Below are 24,019 nucleotides of genomic sequence, written 5' to 3'. Positions count from 1 at the left end.
AATTAATTCTCTACATACACTGACCGATAAAAATTTTAAGCCCGACTAAATAAGCCCGACTTTCTGTTTTTTACGGTTAATTTAAAAACTAGAGGCCTGATATAAAAATATGCCCCATTTTTGTGATCAGCGATCAATTTCAAATCGGAATAGTGTATTTTTCTTGAAATCTAGGATTTGAAGAAAATTGGAAAAGTGAGAAGGCCTTCTTACTTATTCAATTTTGGCAAAATTTTAGATTTCGCTTTAAATACATGGTTTCGATGCAGAATTGAACAAGCATCACGAATATGAGAGTTGTTTTCTCGTGGGACTCATAGTTTTTGAATAAAACGTAAAAAACGGGGAAGTTGGGTCTAAAAAAATAAGCCCGACTTTATCTTTAAATGACGATTATTTCAAAAACGGCTTACATGAGATAAAAACAAATGGCTTTTTCTGAATCAGCGTTAAAATTGGGTTATACGGTGGGATTTTCTTCGCAATCCGAGAGATTTCGATTTTTTCCGATTTTGACAAAAGTAAAAAAGATATATGCTTGCTTTTTTTTAAATAAAAAAAATTGTATTGACATTACTCTGCACACGTAAATGATTTTGCAACTTTCGAAAGGGAAAACAACCCTTTCAAAAGTTGCCGCCAACCAAGGCAGGGGGAGACACTGCCTTGGTTGACCCACCGGGGAGATTACCCGGTGCTTGGCTAAGAGAAGCCGGAAGAAGAGCCGAAGAAATGGAACATTTTTACAGGAGCGATTAACCTTTAATTCGGATTTGTGGGTAGCCACAGAGCCCTCCATGAACACTTCATCGGACTAAGCGGACCCCCACGTCCCCTTTCCGGCCAGAGCCCTCCAAACCTCGGTGTATGTTTTTTTTTATATATACCGTACAGTAGGGGCATGACCCCCTACGGGCTTATTATGAGTCAAGGGGAAACGGGGCTACGGAAAGGAAGGGAGCCCAGATATGCACTTGAATTTTTTAAATATTAAATACCGGTTTTAAATGAGAACGTGAATAAAGTATGGAAATTCCATGTAGTGTATCCAATCATAATACTTTATTCAGTACCTTGCCCCAAACAAGGAACCTTTTCAGATTAAAATTTATTATTATTCTACAAAAAGACAATAAAACTCCATTAAGCATAAAAATTCTTGATTTCATATATATATTTCGTACCTTATATGATTCGTGAGTTGATTGCTTAGCATATTCTTCTGAGAGAAGCTTCGGAAGAGATACTGCAAATCATAACAGACTTGATATATACACGCACAATATACGATACGTCCCATCGGAGCTTGCATCGTTGGTAGATATGTTCACAGAATGAACTAAATCCTTTCCTATTGAATAGGAAAGAGTTACATAGATAATACATAATTATATAAAAGCTTCATTTTTACTTACAAGTAAATTTTAAGAAGACATTGGTCCTTGAAATGTTAGTGAATAAGAACTTAATCCTTTAATGTAACACCGGCAACATCAACCCTGAATCTCATTCAAAAACTAAAATTCCAATTAGACAACCAAATAGCAAACTAAGAACAAATAAGGATAATATTGGCTGTGTCAAATGTACGTGAAAGTGTTATGTTTAAAGTAAACTTGCAGACAAGCTGCCATTTGTAATTAGGCAATCATTTCACTCATCATCAAGTCAATATAAATTTAATAAGAAACACACCCCTACCTCAACTTGGAATGTGATTGACGAATCATGAAAATTGACACCTTTGCTGCCAACCTTTCTTAAATCTGGGATGGCTGGCCGCAATGAGAATCCTTTTCAAATTCACTACAACCATTCAGCTATGAAAAGAAAGAAAATGTGTCGTAATAAAACATTTTGCTGATTAATTTTACGTTAAGCTCACATAAGAGTGTTTTACTAGAGAAATACTGGCATGGGCAACCAAAGCAGTATCTGGTCATTTTACAGTAGAGCAATGTGGTTGAGCACGTTAATTCTTGAAACCTGAACAGATTAAAACAATTTGTTTGTTTAAGGTTGAAGTATAGATTAAATTTAACATGGAACTGTCAATTCATGGTTTACTTGGCATTGCAAGAGAGCACTTTGGCATTTCATTTACAAGTCTTCCATCTTTTTTCCTAGTGAAACATAAAATGAAGTATTTCCCATTGAACACTCTTACAGAAATTGAATGTAGCCTTTTAAAAATTTATTAAACTGATGATGTTACGAATCTGAATAAAATAACGGAGCTCCCATCACTATCACTTAAGATATCCAAACAATATGCTTCAAAATGTTTTAACCTCTGTTGCACACCAACCTTTAAGTTCCTTGTCTTACACTGTTTGGTACATACCAAAAGGAATAGTGAAAGCTAATTGACGGTAAAATGCGAATCCGACAATTAGTTATTTAATGAAGGAAACGTAACAAAATAAGAAAGTTCGGACTGCTGTGTGCCAAAACCCAGGAGAAGGAGTTTAGATCTACATTGTTGCCAGTTTACTCTTTCCCCTTCTTCTGCGGCATGGGAAACCCAAATCCAAACAGGAATTCGCCACTCGCGTAAACTTGTGTGGTCATTGATGAGTTATTGACTTTTTCAATCATTGCCTGAAAATCAATAAAAAAAAATTCAAAAACACTTTTATGAGTTCTTGAAGAGGGATGAACGTTACGAAATGTATGACATACAAGAATTTGATGTTGCGATTCTTCAGCTGTCATCGAATTTAATTTACATTCCATGAACGAGTATCTAGGTTAATAAAATAATGAAACCTGATAATAAAAGAGATATTCGATTCAATATGTAGGATTTTTTCGAATTATTTTAATGTGTTGAAGTATCAAACAACAAAATTACACCGAATATTTGACAGAATGCTAGCGCGCCAGTACCGTCAAGCCTATCCATAACTATTAACTGCTGCTGTCTGTGTGTGTGTGCTAGCTGCCGTCGTCCTAACTAGCTGCTACCATTACGAATTTATGTAGTTACCAAGACGACGTAGATGGCTAAGGGAGAAAAAAGAAAAAAAAATGCGATATTTTTTTTTGTTTTGTTTTGGTAAAACGGATTGCCATACATTTTATCCTTCCTCTTCGTATTTCCACAGTTTACACGCACTGCGCTTATTGTTGCCGTAAGATGTCAGAAACCAAATGTTTATGTTCGATGTTTTGTAGGAGTAATGAAAAATGTCGTGCGTTCAGCAAATGGATGAATTGGTAAAAGAATACCTCTTGTTCAGGGGTTTCACATCAACTGTACGTGCTCTAGATACAGAGGTGAAATCTGAAAAAGATAAGGCTTTTCGGGTAAGCTGATAGAAAGAAATCGTTGTTTTAAATTAATCTTAATTGTCAGATTAATCTTGTTTCTCGTTTTGCTTAGCCAGATAAAATAGTCGAGCAATTTGTTCACTATATTACCTTGTATGACTTGCATGGGCTTAAAGATTATTGGAATCATTTTGACCAGTCTGTGTTTGAACGACTGGACCAGAATTTCATGCCAGGTTTGATTTCCAAACTTTTCCTGCTCTTAATTTAATAACTATGGTTTTTTTTTTGCCAAGCCATTAAGAAAATGGAGAATTCACTGTTGCGAATGTATCTAATTAATGCATGTGTCAATGGTAAACAAGAGAAAATCCATGAGTTTTTTGAAAAACTTGGTTATGAATTACAACATCAACTTGAATGGAAAGACTGGTTTGGTTGGTTATAAACAAAGCCTGTGTTTTTAGCCTTGACTAATGTCTTGTTTGGTTATAGCCTTACCTTTCATAAAAAATCCAGAAGAAAATCCCACATACATGGTTTATTTTACTCGACAATGGCAGGACACAATGCTAATTTCTTTGCATAATTTATTAGCTATTTCCTTCCAGGTAATCTAGCGCTAAGATCCACTTTATTTAAATATTTAATACATAGACATTATTATTATGTCATCACATTTTAGTGCTTACCTCAGCCAAAACTGACTACATACCATGAAGAGGCAGCGCGCGTTACTCGCCTGCAAGCTGAAAATGATCAACTGAAGTCGAAGTTGGCCAGATCAAATGTTTGCGATTCTCGTGAGTCCTGCAGTGCTAACATACTTTCATCAGATACTTTGCCTCCTGGTCTTGATCTGATAGATGAATTTTATCTCATTCCTGTGTAAGTAAGCCTTATTTCACTTACCTCTACACCTCGAACATTCGAATGTGATCATAAAAAAGGTATCTAATTGAATCTGCATCTGCTTGCAGTGACACATCGCCAGCTGACAGTCACAGTCGCTCCTTCAGGAGTTTTATACGTGGTTTTGGGACGAACAGTACAGGACTCGGTGGTTCACTTAACACATCTCCGCTTGCTGGTCGAAGGGCTTCTTCTTCCCCTATGAATCGACTCTGATCGGAAACACGGCAGTCAAGTGACAACTTAAAACTATAGCCTCGTCTTTTTTTTTGTACTGAATTTGTCGAAATTGAACGTGATGATCCTAGTTTGACCGGGAGTAAAAAAATTTTACGTTAAAACTTTTTTACGTTAAAGGAAAAGATTACCTATGGGTCAACAGATGTATTCTAGAAAATCAACAACGTCACAAAGGTACTATACAGATACAACTGTATCTCGGTGTCCGTGAAGTCGAGAAAAAGTTTAGGGATCAGATGAAAACATTTATACATTAGTTGAGGAGATATTAACCTATTCAATTAGGATGTGTGTGATGCTCCTTCGGAAAAACGATTGTCTAAAGGAGTATTGCGACGGAATTCAAAGATCTATATCAGGATTTTCACCTACTAGAACTGAACACAGTCCTAAACGTGAGATTCCAATGTGGCCATATGTCTCCAAAAAACAATTACAGAGTGAAACAGGAAGAAGAATTTACTTACTAATGTAACGTTCTCCAGAAAAATAGCCTGGTGACGAAAGCAACCGTAATTGCTTCAGGAGAAAGCAGCAAGAGAGACTGCTCCGTAGAAGTATTCAAGCATCCGTAGAGTTACCACCAGTAGAGAAAACCAACACTGAATTTCGTTTGATGAATGGGTTCGAACTGCTTAGTCCGTCCCAGTCTCTGTAGAGTGATGGGTCATCAAGAATATCGCCTAACGAACTCACCAACTCTCGGAAGCTTGCCCGTAGAGCTTCATGATATTCCCGCTGATCTGGTAAGATTAACTTCCCATTCAGCTCTAAAGCAGCCCCGCATATGTGCACAAAGTCCCTATAACAAATGTGATGTAGTAAATAAGACGTCTTTGGATTGCTGCTTAATTATCAGTTGTGTGCCAAACCTATAAAGCTCTTGTAATTGCTGGACTTGTTCTTCCGGATAGTTATTGATGTTGCGAACAAGAAAAGCTGATGCGTAGGCCAGCGGGCCTGCATTAACCTGTACACTGATACTTCCCTGGAAAAATTATTGAACATGAGAAAGCTATTAATAAAATCAAGACACCCTATTTACCTGTAGGCGTAACTGCAGCTTCTTCAGATCAGTGGGCACTGTACGCACCGCTTCCGCAACGTCTTTAACGCGTGCACGCATTTCGTCCAAAGCTACTTCAATCGGTGAAAGATCGTAGGACTCACGTTGGATAACTCGTAGTCGCTTCTTTATGTAAGGGAAGCAGTACTGGGCTTTAAAAAGGAAAAGAAGGAGTTTCATATTTAAAGTATCAATTCATTATCATAAACATTTACTTACTGGTCAATATAATCCGTTTCTTACACTGGTCTTCGGGGCTTCCTCTTACTCGCCCGTCGGTAGTAAAAGGTATTTCATACATAAAGCGATTTATGTTATGGTTGCGTTCATATTCAGTGACACGATCTGCCAAGTCATTTTCCTCGAAATAAGGCAGAACATGTGTAATTTGCACATACGCCATCTGCGGATCCATATCCTTCTCTTCAATCTAAAGTGAAAAGGTCAATTTTGACACTTCTTTTACGTTATAACTATTGAGCAAAATAACGAACTGGATTTGAGTCCATAGCTAATTTCACTCGCTCCGCGCCAAATTTCGCACAGTACATCTTATTTAGACGCTCCGCAATTTCGGACAAACTGGTAACTTTCGGTTCCTTGTAGATGTTTTCTGTACAAGCTTCATCTCCGAATCGGGCCTTTAAAAAAACAAACTATAACAAAAACCGTAATACAGCATGTTAACAAGTATTTCTGCAATACCTTTCCATAGAGCGCAACTCGGTAGTAGGTACCAAGCAGCCTTTTCCCGGTTCGATTGACTTCCGTGGCTCGAGAACACGCTTGTGAAAGAACACTGAAACACTCCGACAATGCCACATAGTCTCGTTGTTTTTCGTAAGTTGGTAGTATTAGTCTATAGATTTCGAGTTGCATTTCGTAGCGCTCGGCTTTCTCCACGGCACGACTACATTCTTCCAATTGTTCAAGCAACATAGCTTCGTCGTACTGGGTATCGTGGATACCTTTAAGAAAATCTATTAATATAGTTGCTAAACAAAACTACCCAAAAATATTTGGAATAAATTCCGTATTATAAAAACCAGTATCTAGGCGAAGATTGCTTTCATCTTGTACAATATTAGGCGACAAGGAGCTGAATGTTTGGCAACCCACTTGTCGGAGTTCTCGGCGATAAAGATATTCGGTTATAAGAGCTGCCACATGAATTCGGCACTGGGCTACTTCGGACCAGTTTCCCAAGCGAGTATGGTGATGAGCCATCGTTTCTAACCAAGTCTTTCGCAGTTCAGGTGTAGCAGAATATGAATTGGCCAGACTATGCTGCAAGTCGATAAGTAATTCAGGATCTTGAGCCTGTTGGCGCATCTGCAGGGTGGCCCTGAGCACCGTCTGTGCTCTCTTAGTCAAATCACGAACTTCACCGGGAAACACTGTGAAGGACAAATAGTTGGGATTGGTAAAGGTTCAGTACTTACTTGGTTGTAACTTACCAGTAGATTGCATTGCTTTGTCATTATTGGCAAATCCGTTAATAACATTGAGACTCTCTCCAAAGCGACTGCTATTTAGGCCACCAATTTCTCCAAGCAACTGAGAAACGGAAATGATCACCTGCAGGTGAACCCGTGTCAAGGCTTTTTGTCCACTGAATTCGAAGTTGCTACGCATTAGCAAATAAAGGACAGCACAGGCCTCTTGTCGCACCATCAACAGTTTACTAGCGCAGCATCGTAATAGCTCACAGCACAGGCGACCGCAAAGCCAAGCGTTACCTGTTGTAACAATAAGACGCTAATTTAGTAGAAGACATCGGTTTAACCTAAAAGGAATACCTTGATAAAGTGCAAGAGGAAAGCTGTTGATGAACGCTCGTAGTGCTGCGAAAACATGCTTCGCAAGACTCTCTGATTGGCCGATCTGGAGGAACGACAGATAGATGTCTAAAACTTTTCTCATTAGGGGATTATCTCCATCCTCACTCAGCAGTGCCTCCTTGAAGTGTAGGCAAAAAAGGCCTACTGCATCAAGGACTATAAGGCCAACCTCGATTGTTAGATTGGATTCCAATAAAGACCGGTATGTACTATCGCCATCTGAGCATGATGCTGATTTTAAAAAATCAGACTTAAAACGCGAGAAAGAAAATTAGCGATAAAAATGCTATTACCACTGTCTGGTTCGTAGCACGTGGATGGTCTGGAACCAAATACTGGTGGAGGAACCCGAGGTGGAAGTGTTGAGGATTTAGAGGAACTTCCATCGCCAATTAGTCCGAACCGTTTTCTTCCCAAATATTTAAACTGCCGCAAACTCAGTTCCAGAATGTGGAAAAAGCAAATAAGGTCATGTTGCGAGGCATTATGCCACCAGGAAATTAAGGCTTCTTCATCGGCGTGTTTGAGGACATACATTAGGCACAGTAACACTTCCTTTACTTCATCCGGTTGTAGCTTGTCGTAACGGATAACTGGTGCATTGGATATTACAACACTCGTACTTCTGAAAAGGCAAGAAATAATTTTTTAAATGTTTTATCGGGTACCAGGTGACGAAGTACCTTGAATGTGTCTTAATTTTGTCTTTATCAGCTTTATCTGGATCGGTGGGTTCACGCGGGATTGTTAGCGTAATATTTTTTTCGTTCTCCGGTGACTCTCGAACGGAAGTTTCGATCGACATTGTCGAAGAACTGTCAGATTCACCGAGGCTACCTACTGAGCCACCATTAGTCAGTGTTGCTCGACTACTGGAACATGGTACTCCTTGCGTAAAAACGGTATTCAACAATGCTGCTGCACATTATTTCAATAAAATATGTTTTACCTTGGCCAGCAATGATGGCTAAATATGAAGAATTGCGATTAGAATTGAATTCAGAACGGACAGGTGACGACGTCTGAGACAGGGGAGTTCCCGTCCTCGTATGTCTAAGATTAAAAAATAAAATTCAAGATGGCTGGAATTAAAGTGACTGAATATTGTTTCATACCGTTTCCACGAACTCATTGGTGTCTGAACAGGGGGTCTGATATTCCTTGGTAGCGAAAGTGACTTTCCTGTTTTCACGGAAGGACTCGCTACACTAGAAAATCCGATTGTTGAGGCCGCCGAACTGGGTAAAGCAGTGGATTCCAAAGACAAAACTTTTAACCTGTTCCAGTTGTCGAGTACTATGAAAATCCAAGGTAGATAAAGCGATGCTATTCGACTCTGACGACCCTATGATTGAAACCCAACATTTTACATGAAGCAAAACATTACACTTAAGAAAAAAGTAAAATGGAAATTACTTTATTCTGGTAGCGATCATCCAGCTCGTGTTTCGCTAATAAATCCTTCAGACATTTTAACGCGATTCTGCGAATGTCTGCCACTTCGTTCAGAGCAGAGCTGACCTCTTGCAAAATCAGTCCAGCTAAGTAATGGCTTCGACAGAAGGAGTCACAAAGTCGGAACTCAACGTCCAATTCCTTCATATTCTTTTGCATTGCTGCCCAATTGGATGCACGGGGAAAATTCAATGGGATGTAGTGTTCATGGAAGCACACCGATTGCAAAAATTGAAACTTGAGCTCATATAAAGCTCGTGGGTCATCTGGCCGGAAGGTGTTAAGATATATGCTGACTAGTCGGAAGGCGAAACCTCGATCCATCAAAGACATGCATTTCTATCGACAAGGAAACGAACAATTAAATATTTATATAAACGAAAAAGTTTATATGTTAGTCTACCTTAATGAACTCAGCTATCGCTAAGTTGGCATGACGCGTTTCGTCCGGCAAATCTTTATATTTAACTTGAATGTGCGGTGAAATGGTTTCGATGAGACTCTCCACATTGCGCATGTAATCCATATGGAATCGCTCTTGTCTCTGCATCTAATCGTGGTTACCACGCGAAAAAGTTAATACATTTGACAGTTGTTTCACTGGAGAATTAAGTTAGCAATTGGAACTTACTTTTATCCTTCCACTATCTAGAATATGCTGCGCCATGCTGCGGGTAATAAGTTTCAGAAAGAAATTTGCATGACGAAGGAATTTGTGCATGACTAAGAAATCAGTGTTAGAAGGTCGCAAAAGGACGCATAACGTTTTAACCTAGAAACAAAGAATAAAAAAAACGACAATAAAATGGGCTTCATTTGGATTAGGGAAACAGACTAGCAAATTTACCATTTCTTCATGTACCGTGGCCTTGTTTGCTGAATCGCTTTGAGTCGGAGTTACAAATACGTACTCTAAGTAGGAATCCAAAATACTCGCTTTGTTGACTTCGTGAAGTTGATTTACGATATGGATGAGTACTTTTATAACGTTAACCGACAACTCTTCGCTGTTGATACGGACCATCAGCCACATCAATTGGTTTAAAACCACAGGGAGGTGATGGACTACTTCTGTTACATCAACAGCATGTAGGGCCTGACAACATAACACAGAAAATGAGAAAAATGCAATTTTCTAACTACTTCCCTTTAAATTTCTGAAAACAGATCCAATAATTTTATGGCATGCAATACTAAAATTCAACACATATTGTTGATTAAAAAAAAAACAGAAAAAAAGCCATAACCAATTGTTTCTATGTACAAGCTACATTAGAACGCGAGTAGTGCATGCATTAAGGATTACTATAGATTAATTCTCCCACCTTGACGATCTTGGACACGAAGTCCGAAGCCTGCGTAACAAAATGTAGTTTAAAATCGAAGTATGGTTGTAAAATATGTGACGGAGGGGACGCAAATATAAGTCTAGGTTAAATTGCAAAGACTATCATAACACAAGCAATCTTTTTTGTGAAATAAAACCAATAATTAATCTAAAATTCAGGCACATCGCTAGTAGCAAAATTGTTGGTAGTTAAAACATGCAATTTCTTGCAAACTATTGAGAGTAGTTGGGTTTAAAAATGTGTGCATACCTTCACCAGTTTTGACAACTCGCGGGATCCATCCTGAACTGCCGGACTTTTGGGCGCCTCCTAATTAATTAATCAGACATCGTCTTAAAATTTGAAAACATTTTTGCACTTACCATTTCAACTTGTAATTACGTAATTTAATTAAATTTTAACTGACTGATAAAAATGGCATTCTGCCCGCAAGTCACAGGAAAGGTCAAACACAAACCAACCCGAAATCATGGTAAGGTTTCTGGTTAATTTAACAAGGTGCAGGTTGGTAAAAAAAAGTCGAAAAGGGAATCGGCATTCATAGCACAGCCTTTTTTTGGCCAACCAAATCACATTTTTTTGGTATCGATAATTGGCTCAAAGGGCCGTCCTGCAAACCTTCAGGTGTTCGCAGGCGTTTCTAAGATTACTTAGGATGCCAACTCCTAAATTCGTTCAGAAATGTTGCTTCTGCGTAACATTACCTCAAGCGGCTTATGGGCATCTAGCTCTGCAGCTGTAGGAAAAAGGGATGCAATTGAACGTGTGTCATTCAATTTCGCCATGTGAAGAAAGAAATTGTGCAGGTGTTGATCACGGGCAGTGACAGTCGACACGAGTTCTAGATGAACCTGAAAGATCGGTTTTTGGCCGTCAACCCATCTAATATCGGGTCCCGCATACTATATGTGAACGATACAATAAGAAATTATCATATAATAAAAAAATTAAAGTGTGTGTTAAATGTTTCTTACTCCTCTGCCTAGTCCCAGGGGCTCGAACGACAAATAACCAGGTGGGAGGTGAGCTGCCACAGAAAGGCATTGTTGTTCTACTCGCAATCGTCCTTTATGCATGAGTGGTAACCAACTATAGCCCACCACTACCTCTGGACCTAGAAGTTCTTTATTTTCACGATCTTTCCTTTGCTTGCTCAAATCGCAGGAAACGTGAAGAAATGTAAAAAGCAGATGATGTTTGTTATTCAGCGGAGTTGGCAGGTTAATTTTGATTTCATCCATCCAGCAAGGCGAAGTGATGTGGTGAGAGACCGAACAAACCCATTGAGAGACCATCTGCAACTGTCCCACTTGACCATATATGTTCTAAAATTTGCATCGTTTCCATCAATAATTATTAGGCACTAAATCAAACAGGAATTTTTAATAGAATGCTTTAAACTACCTTTAATGGTTGTGCATCTTTAGCATCGGAATCTCGTAATTCAACCACGCAGGCAATATTACGAGCACGATGAAAGGTTTTTTGTGTATCATACTTGAGATTCCGAGGGTAAACGTACAAGTGATTTACGTAGTTCATATAAGGGTAAGCGTCTTCCACACGAAGAGATGGAAATTCTGCTATTTCGATTGTAGGCTCCTGAACAGGAGGCAGTGGAAATGGCTTGATGGGCACCAGCGATGTATTTAACATATCTGCATTGGGTTGAAGGTAATTCTATGGAACATCCGTAGGAGAGTAAGGTTATTCTTACTTGGTATATTTTCTTTAAGATGATCAACTGTGATTCGGATTTTCCCCGGAATTACTGTCAGACGGCTCAATTTTTCAGGTCTAAACGTACATAAAACCAAATTAAGAAGCATTTCGCAGGGTGATTTTAATAATTTATTTACCTCCTAAAATCATTCAATGTTTTCAGTAAGTCTTCATCAGAATTACGGTGGGGTTCTTGACGATATATTGTTGGTATATCGCCTATCGTATCAAGTTCTCCCGATGAACGGAATAAGGGCCGAGCAGCCCAAGCAAATGGCATCCTATATCTGCCTAACCTGGAGAAGAAAACTGAATGTAAAATAATATACCAAACAGAGAAAAGAGAAACGTGGCGCGAGTCGTGTCCTTACCTACTGCAGTAGGAACGAGCCGACTTTTGTACTTTTAATCCGGTTTTCAGATCTGGATTTGGTCTTACATAAGGTTCGGCAGAGGAGACGACTGATCCTTGTAGGATTGTCTCTATCCTGACAACTAGGAACACTTCGTTGTGACAATGTCTTACACTAAAAATAGCCTACACATAAGAAATCGGTAAAGAAACATCGTTGCAATTAATAAAAAAATTTAAGAGAACTACATACGTACTTGCTTTGGAAAAGCAAGCCAATCGCTTGGAATGTCAAAAACTGTATCTGGTTCGTCGGAATTAGATTGCATTGACTGTATTGATGCTTTTATAAGCGGGTGGTTGATGTCAGAATGAAAATCTTCTGAAATTTTCTTATTCAGCTTCAAGTCGTATAGTGCCAAAGTTATAAAATACGGTTCAACCTACAGCCACCCAGAAATATTCCACAATACATAAATATATTACACGAAAACATAATGGTAAAATAAATAAATAAATAAGTAAATAAAAATTATAAATAAAGTAAAACAATAAATAAAATAAAATGAAATCAAACATAAATAAATTTAAACAAAAAATATATATACGAAAAATTATGCAAATCAAAAACAGCTTACTTGGCCAAGCGGTCCTTTGTCGCCATCGATTGGAGCTTGCAAACGGAAGTTAATGGACTCAAGTCGTGCAAAGAAACGATTGCCAAAATTGTCTTCAAAAGGTTTTACTTTGGAACCAGCTTGCATTAAACTATCATTAGATCTAAGGTACTGAAAGTAATCCAATTATATCAAAAACATTAAAATTAGAACAAGGAAAGTTATTGTCAAGATAAATGCTCACCGGTTGAATTGGACTTAGATTAAAAAGAAGGTTGCGATGTTCTCTTCTTGCTAAGCTGATAGACATTTCAGTTTCACGTGCGTACTTTGTTAACTGTGGGTTCAAGGAGGCCTCCAATGATCGTAAAGTGCCATAAGAAGGTGGGTCTTTAGACGGTTGCAAAGCAAGATCTAGCCGTTTTGCCGTAGAGTTAAATTAGTATTAACCGAAGTAAAATTAGTTTTAATGACATCTTACCGGGATCCGGCAAACTTCTTCTGTCCTCCCCAAATTGCTTGCTGGTTTGAACCGCCATTGAAAGTTTTTCCAGCCAATTATTTAATTCAACTTCGGAATTGGCGGCAAACACGTAAGATCGTTGATTGTTCAGACGTAGTTGGAATCCAAACTTGTTTTTCCTTTTATTCCTATCAAAAAGCCCAAAACTTACTTTTATAAAACAATACGCAACCACCCAGTGGACATCACACTGGCCTGAGTTATAACTTACGCCACAATATCTTCACATTCATCAAGGCATATGGAGAGCGCAGCATCTCGTTTTTTATCTTCCTTGCAAATGTCAAAAAAATATGACCCAGCAATATCTTGGCGAAGTATACAAAAGCGGCGTTTAAATGATTTCGTCGCAATGTTGGCAAACATTTTCTCCGACGCTCCTTCAGGTCCCTTAAGCAGATATCCCTCTACAGTGGGTATAGAATCAGGGGAAAAGATCTCGTCATCTGCATCTCCTTCGATATCTATTTCATGCTTGGGATCACTAAGTAGGCTGAGCTTTTCAACCCTAAAGAACAAAAAATAATGTATCAGCGGAAGTCAAAATTGATGATGGCCTCAAATACCTTGGCAAATCAAGGCAGCTACCACTGTAGGCCCAGTACTTGTACGAAACAATGGACCAATCACATATGTAGAACTGGGCACATTTCTGTGTGAAATAGCTGCCTTCATTTAGAAGAATTTCTTCTGGTACTGTCGACTTAGTTGTGCGGCATTCTCTTGCCATTTTACTTTGCTACACAAAACATTAAGGGCTTAGTTGTCTCTATTATCTAATTGATTAACTGAAACACTTACCGAGACATCCTCTGGTGGATATAAAAGAAGCTCTCTGTGGGGATCATTGTTAAATATTATCCGATTTTTGGCCAGGACGGCTTCATAGTCTATAGGTTCAGCCCTTTGGGGCTTGCTCTGAAGAGAGATATATTAATTATGGACACATTAAAAAAATTTGCTGGGTTACCTGTACGGCTGTCTCTCTGACAACCTGAGAAACTGACTCTCTAAGCTGAGCTGCCATGCCTGGTTTTCTGAGGCCACGACTAAATTTTCGTTCAGCCATTCTTGCATTGCTAAATTTTCCTCTTGCATCCAAATGATAACCAAGGAAGTCTAGTTACCTGAAATAGAACTTGATATTAAAACTGGACAGTTTTCATTTCTGGGAAGGGCTATTGGGCGAAAAGGTCGCTGATGGCACACCTTATTCACATCAGCTATAAAAAAACCATGCTCAGAGAGCAAGTTGTATACTGCCAATGTGTTCTCATGTATCTGTTTTCTCATAAAACAATTGCTAAAAAAGTTTTTTTTCACAAGGTCACATAATAGTACCTGCTTACATTCAACCGTAACGTAAACAATTCTACTTTGTTAAAAAAGGAATAAAATTATGAATTTTTATATGGAGTGCTGCGGCACCCAAACAGAAATACGAGAATTAACTCCATCTATCGATGACCTAAGGACTTATTGTTCTTTTTGCAGCAGACAGTCAAAGGAAAAACCAATTTAGATGCCAGAAAACCAAAAACTGCCCAAGCTTGTTTAACAAACAATGGCGATGTCAAATCGAAACGTTTCAAAGAAATTTAAATGGTCCATTGATTTATCCAATCGGTAATAAAAAGTTTTTACAAGAAAAGGCAGAAAAATGTATGTATCATTTTCGTAGTAATAAATCCACATGTGATCTCGCATCCCCTCCTGGATATCTACCTTCAATAGCAACCACGGTGGCTGAGTCGGCGAAGGAAAACGATTCCAGTCTACTTATAAAAAGATCTTGGGATGTTGCTTTACAACCCCTTAAACAGGTTAGCTACTTATTTTAAGACTTATTTCTTCACAAAATTTCACTATTAAAATATTTTTGAAGCAGTAACATGTGCAAATAAGAAGTAAACTTACACATACAGGCATCTTTTTTTTAAACAGGTACCAATGAATCTTTTCATGATGTACATGGTGGGGAGTTCCATTTCCATATTCCCCATTATGATGGTCGGAATGATGTTCGTAAGGCCCTTTCGTGCACTATTCAGCATGAACCAAAGTAGGTTAATTTTCATTATCCTTAAACAGAAAAAAATCATACAAACTGCTTTTTTTTTTGCAGCTTTCAAGATGCTTGAGGGTACCCAGGCAATTGGCCAAATCTTAGTCTACATCTTAGGGCAGTTGGTTGCATTAGGCCTTGCCCTTTATAAGTGTCAATCAATGGGACTTCTTCCCACTCACTCATCAGATTGGCTGGCTTTCATTGATCCTCAACAAAGAATTGAATATTCTGGTGGTGGACAAATTCTTCTTTAATAACAATTATTTTATTCATCAAAATATTCACATTTGTAAGTGAAGAGAAAATACAGTACATGAAATCATCTTTAAACGAGTAGTAGTAAATAGTAAGAATAGCTGACGATCGCCGCTGTAAAAAGATTTACCTTACATCAAAACATCGATACTTTAAATCTAACTGAAAAAGGGGATACAAGTAAAATTTCATGAAAGGTTAACATGTTGAAGTTACTTCGTTTTTCGGCCGATTAAAGCTGTAAAAAAGACCGGCTAAATTAACCTGCGAATACGCGCTCTCCAAAAGGGTCTGGTTGATGTTATTCAAGAGAGCCTTGTACGTCTTATCCATGGAATTGTTGTGCGCCAATTTTACTTGATCTGGTAAACGAAAACAGTTTGTAAGACAGAAAAATACCATACAGCACGCGAATCTACCTCTTTCGTTAGGCTTTAGTTGATTAATGGCTTTGGAGACATCAAACATATGTTGGTAGTAGCACAGCTGGGTGTACAGATCAAAGTCGTTGTACTAGATCATAAGAATGTTAAAATTTTGAAATCCGAAAGCAGCCGGGGTACTTAGTAAAAGCAAAAGGTACCTCAACTACCATATTACTAGCTCCGCATCCTATACAAACGGGATGTGCCCCGACAGACTTTAACGCTAAGCGTCTTGTTCTTGTGGCGCAGCTTTGATCTTCGCATATCATCCATCCCTGTTGAATTGTTGTTTAAATCAAAAGCTGAAAATATGAAACGCATTCATAGAACTTCTATGGGCAAATACCGCATAATACAGTTGAATATGTTTCCTAATGGTCAGAGTCAAACGATTCACTAATTGCTTTTCTGCACTAAAAGGCAGCTTTTTGCAATTCGGATTCCCACAACGGGATAACGCAAACTCGATGTTACCGTCGTCCTAAGAAGTAAGGTTCGTTAAACAATGCAAACACATAACCAAAAATCAATTCTAAAGGGTTTACCGTTTTTCGAAAAACATTATCCATCGACATTTCAAAGCCACACGTCTTTTCCGAACATTGGAAATAAAACCTGGTAATCAAAACAAGTTAGAAGAACTCTTGCTAACATTGAAACGAAACGGGTTACTTTTCACATGACTGGAACCGTTCTTCATCAGTTACAGGGGGACTCCCGGTGTCAGGTTCGTTACTGGTCTTTTGAGCAGACCGATAACCAGAAGAATCGATCCCTAAACGTACAGCATCTTTTATTTCACCTTATTTTTTTTTAAAAAGGAAAGACCAAAATTCACCGAGAAATTCAGCAATTCTAACAGCGTCGATTCCTTCTAGAAGATCACACAAACGCGAAACAACTGGATGCACTTGTTGGGCCAGATAGTACTGAATGTCTGGCTTGAGATGTGCGTTTGTCGGCAACTTCATTTCTTCAAGTGAATATGCTCTCTGTGTTGCTGCCATATTACTGCCGTCCTATAAAAGCGAACTAATTATGGCATTCTAATGTTTTTGCCATAATCAATTACCTGACAGACGATGAATGAAACCGTGTCGCCTTGAACGAGTTTCTTGCCACCACGAGAATTCGTCCGTAGTGCAACTTGAACATGAGAGAGGTTTTTGGCATCTGGATAGTTTTCTGGATTTTTTGTTAGCTGTTTGGCAATTTCCAGTAAAGAGAAATCAATAGTTCCATTTTGGAAACCGTCGCGAATGCCTTCCAAGTGCTGTTGAATTCGTGCGATACGTTCGTCTGCCGACAAATCGCCCAAAATTTGTTCTAGCGCGTATCTTTAGCAAACGAAACCAAATTAAAGTAAACTGAATCCAAATAAAATACGAATAATATCAAATATTTACTTTCCAGCCTGAATAGCAAGTTGCGACCAGTCTCGTCGCACAATATCGAGGCCTTTGATCTCTTGTTGAGTGATCATTTCTTTTTTGTTATCACGCACCACTTGCGTAACTGTAACCGCGGCATATTTTTTTTTCTTCAGTAAAAGTAGGCGCTGGAACACTCCATCAATGTCGAGTTCAAGGTGTTTGTAAAATTTATTGACTTCTTGCTTAATCTAAGTAAAACGTGAATTGATAAATGGTTTAAATGGGTAATATTGGTTACTTCTTTACCTTAAGACCAATTTTCATGACTTGGTCATAATCAAGAGAATTGGAATCTATCATCAATGAATCGGTGTCTCCGTAAATGACGTCCAAATTCATTTTGCGGACGAGGTCCCTTGTCTGCAAAAGAATTTCTCTTCCTTTGGCTATAAAGATAAAGAAAAAGATCATACACGGAGGTTAATAAAATAAAATAATGTAACTTTCTGTAATAGGATTTACATGTGATTAGTGCAGCCAAAGGCTTTGCGTAGAAGCGTGAATTAGAAAATCCCAGACAACCGTACATGCTGTTTGCTGTTAATTTTAATGCCTTCTGTCTAATGTCGTATTGTAACAATAGATCCTTCGACAATTTATCGTTGATGAGCTTTTTCACCTCTCGACGGCTGTCCACCAGCTTCCGAATTTCAGTGGGCAAAATGCCGGGGGGTAACGATGAATCGGGTAAGTCAGGAAGAACTTCTTCTTCACCTTGGCTTGCTTTAGTTATTTGCCGATCAACGGTCGTAAAGCATATATTGAATTCTTGGATGATGCTGGGATACAGAGAATTGAAGTCCATTAGCAGAACATACTTGTCGTAGAAACCCCTCTTGGGATCCAAAACTAAGCCGCCTGCATAAGCGGGTTTCCGACGGCCTTTTTTGCTACGACTTGTGTTTTCAGTTGCAGCGTCTTCAGCATCGGAATCTGCTGCTTTTGCCGATTTCTTGAAAGCTTGTCGATCTGGCACAATATAACCCTTTTCGTGGAACGCATGAAGCAAAAGGTACTCATTGCGTTCCGAACGACCACCCAATAGAGTTCGAGACAACAAATTTCCTGGAAACATATAATTTTATTACCTTTTTTGATCTGAATGTGTAATCTGTTTTACCTGCAATCGAAGTGATCTGCAGAGCTAAAGGTAGGACATTTAACTCGTACATTAGTCTTAGCGTGTTAGCAGCGTCTTGCATCGTAATGGCTACCATCCCAATTAGACTGGCTGAAGAACAGTACATCTTCTTTACAGCATCGGAGCTTAGATCCGGTCGAATTCCAGTTAAATTTAGAACCTAATAAAAACAACTAATTTAAAATTCATGAAACATACAAAGCCTTGAAAGCCAACCTGTTGACATAGCGACTCCAAGTCGTAGCTCCTTGCACGGATCAGTTCTTTGGCTGAAATTTTCACATCACAGACAAGACGCCCACTCATGGCAAGATGACTCCGGCTCACGCCCTTTAGAAACAAATTTGGTCAACTAAAGGTGATCACAACATCTGATGGCAACGGTTACCCTTGACTGAGGTATATTGGTACGACGCAATCGGCCAAGACGAGACCATTGGTCTGCCTTGTTCTGGGCCAGACGATGAAGAAGAATATCTAAGTCATATGAAGCTACGTCGTGCCCAACGATAACATCTGGGTCGATTTTGTTGATTTTAGCTAAAAAACAATTTAGCAAAGCTCTTTCGCTCTCTGTTCGTTCAATTTTTGTTACTGTCGCTCCATTCAAGCTGTCCCGATGATCTAGTGGCCAAGGTTCTTCAGTTGGGCGACTCAATACTGTTGAAATTATAAACTTAAAGGCTCTATTTCAATGATTGAAGCAAATCATCATTACTGCAAAAATGTTGTTGAAATGCAGGCTGAGGAGCAGCACGATCGATGTGAAATTCGTTCTGCACGAGACAGCTGATGGCAACTATTTCCACTTGCTGACTACGGCTATTGACAACGGTACGTAAACTGAGCGACAATACAGCCAAAGGAGGTGGTGCATCTCTCTTGTCATCAAGCTCGATTTGATCAATATGGGAAACAGCAGCCTAAGATGTAACTGTTATTAGCGTCTTTTTCCTGCATTACTCAAGGGTTCCAAATACCTCCACTTTGCACCAGCTAATAGGTGGATTTGCCTTTTGTGGGTTCTTGACGTTGAGCCAACAGGGTCCTTTAATTCGTTTATCCAGTAAAAAGTTTTCCAAAGCAGAAGTGTTGGTACCGAATACGTGGCTGAATGTTGCTCCTTTCAAATTGGTAGGCAAATTGTGTTCTGCTGAATATTTAACTTCAAGATACTCGCTTTCACGAGGAATGGATGCAGGTTCGAAGCCATACTTCTTCAGGACTCGTCGTGATTTGAACTGCGCAATTTTATATCGATCTGCCACCCGCGTATTGAATTCTTCGTATACATCCATAAAATTTACCGGAGCTCCAGTGTCTTGACCAGTCCGCGGGTCGATAACCTTAATGTACAAGTTGATATGTTCATTTAGTTTTCATGCCATTTTAGATAGCATCATTTAAAATTTATTGGGTAAATGAAAGAGTTACCGTTTCGCGTGGCAGCACATAAATATGTTTCTCGATGTTCTTCACTGACACACAGCAACTGACGTACGCTTTTGCTGACTCGATATAAGTTTTCCCAAAAAGGTATACGGTGCCGGGCTGAACATAAGGATCTTCATATGCATCAAACCAGTACATCCGTAAATACTGGCCAACACAGATGTTTGGTTAGCAAACGGATTGTAAAGCGAACTAGGAAAATACAAACCTGTTCTCCATCGTCACCTTCAACCAGAGGAAGCTCGTTGCTGCCCAAATCCAAAAAAGCAACAGTCTGATTGACCTCCACGTTGTTTTTTATGGTTTCCCATCCAGATGTCAGATCAAAATCGCTATACATAAAAAATCATGAAAATTAGATGATAGGATCACATATAAATGAATTTGATGAACCTAATGGGCGAAATGTGTTTGAGTTCAGGTTGTTCAATATTTTCCTCGTACGGAGTATTAATTGTTAGTACAGTTGCGTCGGTTGACTGCGAATCATAATTTTTGATTTCCACTTGTGAATCAAATTCATCGATCTCCATTTGCTGGATTGTGAAAAGATATTAACAATGTATCAAACAATTAGCATTTGGTGAATTACATACGTTATCCATCTTTAAGGAATAATCCTGGCACTGCGAACTGGATTCCTCGATTAACGCACAGTCATCAATTATGTCATCTCTATTAGATGCCCCTCCAGCAAATGGTAGACGTTTTGGCTGTAATTATGTTAAACATGCAATGAAAATACTAAAATAAAGTAAAAGTAAATCAATACCTCGGCTTTTAGGAGTCTCGATGCTCCTAAACTGTTTCCTGTCCTTGGTATTGAAGTTGGAGTGCGATTTATCGTTGAACTACCAATTTTATAAAAACACGAAAAAAAATGCGTTAAAATTTTCTGGTATTTAGTATTTTTATTGGATAATAGTATTTTTTGCTACCTAGGGGTTAAGGCTTTCCGTTTAAGTGTAGAAACAGTCAGTTTCGGCGGTGCACTCGAAGGAGTAGAATTAAGTTCTTGCATAATATCTCCCAAAATATCATCACCTTTTGATTTTGTATCTTTCTAAGAGGGAAAGGAGAAAGGAAAGCAGAATTTTAGCATTGCATACAATTAAAGTTTTCAACATGGGGTTGTAAACAAACCTCTTTGTTTTTAGATGGCATACCAATAAGCATATTTTTTATGTTATTTTTCCTTGCAGGAACACCTTTCGACAAATCCTTTTTCTTGTGACCCCTTCCTACACCTTTGGATTGCACAGCACTGTCATCACCCAAATCATCGTCAAAAACTTCTCGCCCATCTTCAACGTATCCACTTCCATCTGATGTAATAAAATTTGACATAGCCAAAGTGATGGCTGTCATTTATGAATTATATTTTACCATCATCAATAATCCAATCATCTTCCTGCCGCCTTTGAACCCTTTTGGAGTATTCTTTTTCATCAACCTCTTCATAAACGTTATCCACTTCAGTAATTGTAACTTTGTTTTTGGTGCCTTTCAAGTCTTTAAGCTTTTGAAGAGCTGCGAACCTCCCCTCCCGATCTTGCCTAGTTCTTCGTGCACGGCCTAGAAACCAAAGGAAGGTAAGAAATAAAATATGGGAATGTAATGAAAGAAAATTAAATCACCAATATCCTTGTCTTGGTGATCAGGATCATTTGCATCAGCCATCGCAAAACTTATAAAGTATTTCTAGTAAAACCGTTAAACTATGATCAAAAATCTTCTATAAGGGTTTTGATATTGCACAACTCAGAAGATTATTGGAATGTAAAATATGTCAAATTGCCAATTGATGAACAAAAGACCAGTACAATAGCTAAGGCATATGTAACACTCGCGAATGGCCGGATTGGTCTTAGCTTTTCGCGCCTAATTTTTTTCTTAGGCTGCTACACCATTGCCGTTTTACAGGATGAGACAATTTTCGAACAACTAAACATTAGTAAATTATATTTAAAAAATTTTTAAAAATCTTTTTTAGTTTTTATTTATTTTAAATATCTTATATTCCAAACCTATTAATAAATTATATCCATGCGGTTCAGTGCTTGGCCCCCTTTGAACCTAATCGGGGGGCCCCGCACCCACAAAATGTACGCGGTCGGGGACAACATGATGGAATACTTTTGCCATGGGATGTACAGGTAAGGTCAACCCGACAGCCCAACAGCCATGGTAAAGGATGGCGTACTACATGGAGCCACAAAAAAAGACCTACGGCAGAACATGATTCCTGATAGGTCAGCAAGAAGATCGATTAGGTCTTCCAAAACAATCGAGGATTTGTAATCGAGGCGCAAATTTCGAATTTGGCAACCCGATTGAAACCGTATGGGAACGGGAAAAAACAAGAAAACCAGCACCCCGAAATGACCTGAACCAAATACCAGATTGCTTCTTTGGAATATTAAAATAGTTCTATTATAAACTTTAATAGAGATCATTTTAAAAAGTGTATGGCAAATTGTGACAATTGTAGGAACTTCAAACACATTCTTTTTCTGAGTGATAAGAATAACCAAATAGAAGTTTTAATAAAAATGCAGAAACATTGGTCAGGAATTAAATCGAAATAAAATTTAAGATGCATGGACCCAACAAACAAAAATATTACTCCAGCTTTCTTGACTTGGTAGTTTCAAACAAAAAAGAAGAACCAAAGGATAACAACTTCAAACAATCAATCTGATTCCTGCTCATCAACACTTCCAAAATAGTCACTGACATTGCTGGATAAAAAGTTATCTTCATGCTTTGCTATGATGTTAGTAATCTCAGGATCTCTGGAGAGGGCTAATGCATTTTTGCCTTCACAATTTTGAATGTTTGTTTTTGCACCACTTGACAGCAACAAAGACACAGCTTCCACTCTACCTTTCCAAGCAGCTGCATGTAAGGCTGTATCTCCTAATTTATTCTTTACAAAAATTAATTTAAAAATTTTTTTTTTATGTATTCTGTTGTACCACAGATAAAAATAATTTGTGAATTACTTGCACATCTAAATCAATTTTTGGAGACTGAAGTAACAGATTCATGCAGGGGATGTGCCCTCCATGGGCTGCCCAGAACAAGGCTGTATTGCCTGCTGTATCCAGTTGCTTAATGAAAAATGAGAAAACTTAGTATAAATTTAGTTTTTGTATACACCTTGTTAACTTGCATTCACAGAAACTCCATTTAGAATTGCCTCTTCTAAAAAAGAGACATTTCCACGACGACAAGCATCATGAAGTGGCATTGGTATCATCTCAGCATTTTCTTCAACTGCCATAGATATTACAGAAAAAAAATACAGTGCTTTGGTTGTTAACTGGTACCTTGGTCTTAATCTTTTACCATAGTTGCAAGGCACTAGTCCAGTTCTGGTACCACATTTTGCCTTTAACCAGTTTGGGTCTGATTGAGAATCTGTAACATACAGCAACTCTCCTTCCTCAAATGACAATTCATCAGCCTGGAAAAAGTACATGTAATTTTAATGGTTGCTGGAATGTTTTCTTAGGAAGGTGTGCATTTTGTATACAACACACACTTACATGCTGTGCGGTGTACGTATACAGAGCCTTAACAACCTTGACTTGCCCTGCATCAGCGACATTTTGAACGTTGATAGGAGAAAAACAGGCGAAATGAAATACAATTGGTTTGTTAATCAATAACAACCAGAGAAATACCTGGTTTGGGAGGTTTGGGAGGCGGCACTTCATACATTGTCACGATAAACAATAGTATCCTAGATGTTGACACTTCCTAATGTTTAAGGTAAAAAGCAATTATCGTTTTTTTTTGTTTTCTTCACACCTAAACAGGGGTGGGGCTCTTCTAAACCTTTGAGTTCTGACCGCGGAACAACCGGCCAAAGTGAAAAATGGAAAGTTGA

At 38.5% G+C, this 24,019-nt stretch overlaps 5 protein-coding genes and 1 long non-coding RNA gene across 11 annotated transcripts; 2 read left to right on the top strand and 4 right to left on the bottom strand.

The window, feature by feature from the left end:
* Window positions 1–1,156: 1,156 nt before the first annotated feature.
* LOC130696562 (uncharacterized) lies at window positions 1,157–1,979 on the bottom strand. Its single transcript, XR_009002672.2, has 4 exons — window positions 1,886–1,979; window positions 1,702–1,820; window positions 1,416–1,517; window positions 1,157–1,351 (listed from the first exon to the last, which is right to left on the bottom strand). It is a non-coding gene; the product is annotated as an uncharacterized LOC130696562 (long non-coding RNA).
* Window positions 1,980–3,149: 1,170 nt separating this feature from the next.
* LOC130691915 (WD repeat-containing protein 91-like) lies at window positions 3,150–4,526 on the top strand. The gene is made up of 6 exons (XM_057514955.1): window positions 3,150–3,309; window positions 3,386–3,509; window positions 3,570–3,710; window positions 3,769–3,884; window positions 3,959–4,161; window positions 4,254–4,526. The coding sequence occupies exons 1-6, from the start codon at window positions 3,190–3,192 to the stop codon at window positions 4,399–4,401; spliced, it is 852 nt and encodes a 283-aa protein (XP_057370938.1). The 5' UTR covers window positions 3,150–3,189; the 3' UTR covers window positions 4,402–4,526.
* Window positions 4,527–4,556: 30 nt separating this feature from the next.
* LOC130691827 (dedicator of cytokinesis protein 9-like) lies at window positions 4,557–14,796 on the bottom strand. Of its 6 annotated transcripts, none has more exons than XM_057514824.1 (34): window positions 14,692–14,796; window positions 14,321–14,477; window positions 14,152–14,268; window positions 13,917–14,089; window positions 13,562–13,858; window positions 13,309–13,478; window positions 13,072–13,241; window positions 12,849–12,998; window positions 12,468–12,653; window positions 12,230–12,396; window positions 11,996–12,154; window positions 11,854–11,933; window positions 11,541–11,794; window positions 11,111–11,461; window positions 10,841–11,038; window positions 10,386–10,445; window positions 10,113–10,142; window positions 9,635–9,883; window positions 9,419–9,559; window positions 9,191–9,337; window positions 8,749–9,126; window positions 8,448–8,677; window positions 8,282–8,385; window positions 8,016–8,220; window positions 7,626–7,957; window positions 7,291–7,563; window positions 6,949–7,230; window positions 6,538–6,888; window positions 6,197–6,459; window positions 5,986–6,132; window positions 5,711–5,921; window positions 5,471–5,643; window positions 5,298–5,413; window positions 4,557–5,227 (listed from the first exon to the last, which is right to left on the bottom strand). In XM_057514824.1, exons 2-34 carry the CDS (start codon window positions 14,417–14,419, stop codon window positions 4,987–4,989), a joined length of 6,504 nt encoding a protein of 2,167 aa, XP_057370807.1. In that variant the 5' UTR covers window positions 14,420–14,477; window positions 14,692–14,796; the 3' UTR covers window positions 4,557–4,986. The 6 variants fall into 6 exon arrangements, with proteins under 6 accessions (XP_057370807.1, XP_057370814.1, XP_059353322.1 ...); XM_057514831.2 differs by having other exon boundaries at window positions 14,560–14,779; XM_059497339.1 differs by having other exon boundaries at window positions 10,386–10,442; window positions 14,560–14,779.
* A 45-nt stretch (window positions 14,797–14,841) lies between these two features.
* Window positions 14,842–15,748, top strand: LOC130691951 (ER membrane protein complex subunit 4-like). Its single transcript, XM_057514997.2, has 4 exons — window positions 14,842–14,976; window positions 15,032–15,173; window positions 15,295–15,412; window positions 15,476–15,748. The coding sequence occupies exons 1-4, from the start codon at window positions 14,915–14,917 to the stop codon at window positions 15,670–15,672; spliced, it is 519 nt and encodes a 172-aa protein (XP_057370980.1). The 5' UTR covers window positions 14,842–14,914; the 3' UTR covers window positions 15,673–15,748.
* On the bottom strand, window positions 15,727–21,929 carry LOC130691981 (DNA polymerase alpha catalytic subunit-like). The gene is made up of 25 exons (XM_057515031.2): window positions 21,762–21,929; window positions 21,511–21,699; window positions 21,268–21,449; window positions 21,063–21,187; window positions 20,897–20,975; window positions 20,721–20,837; window positions 20,518–20,660; window positions 20,333–20,456; window positions 20,107–20,271; window positions 19,653–20,018; window positions 19,391–19,595; window positions 19,061–19,332; window positions 18,889–19,002; window positions 18,652–18,832; window positions 17,994–18,596; window positions 17,778–17,917; window positions 17,505–17,719; window positions 17,171–17,435; window positions 16,937–17,117; window positions 16,771–16,873; window positions 16,644–16,713; window positions 16,445–16,579; window positions 16,257–16,373; window positions 16,093–16,186; window positions 15,727–16,035 (listed from the first exon to the last, which is right to left on the bottom strand). Exons 1-25 carry the CDS (start codon window positions 21,802–21,804, stop codon window positions 15,872–15,874), a joined length of 4,392 nt encoding a protein of 1,463 aa, XP_057371014.1. The 5' UTR covers window positions 21,805–21,929; the 3' UTR covers window positions 15,727–15,871.
* Window positions 21,930–22,576: 647 nt separating this feature from the next.
* On the bottom strand, window positions 22,577–23,943 carry LOC130691940 (osteoclast-stimulating factor 1-like). The gene is made up of 6 exons (XM_057514987.2): window positions 23,814–23,943; window positions 23,676–23,722; window positions 23,476–23,593; window positions 23,300–23,403; window positions 23,130–23,237; window positions 22,577–23,053 (listed from the first exon to the last, which is right to left on the bottom strand). The coding sequence occupies exons 1-6, from the start codon at window positions 23,848–23,850 to the stop codon at window positions 22,817–22,819; spliced, it is 651 nt and encodes a 216-aa protein (XP_057370970.1). The 5' UTR covers window positions 23,851–23,943; the 3' UTR covers window positions 22,577–22,816.
* Between the last annotated feature and the right edge of the window lie 76 nt (window positions 23,944–24,019).

This window comes from Daphnia carinata, chromosome 1 (assembly GCF_022539665.2).
Source record: "Daphnia carinata strain CSIRO-1 chromosome 1, CSIRO_AGI_Dcar_HiC_V3, whole genome shotgun sequence".
NCBI lineage: Eukaryota > Metazoa > Arthropoda > Branchiopoda > Diplostraca > Daphniidae > Daphnia > Daphnia carinata.
The sequence above is the reverse complement of the archived record's forward strand: the minus strand, read 5'-3'. Positions and strand labels throughout refer to the sequence as shown.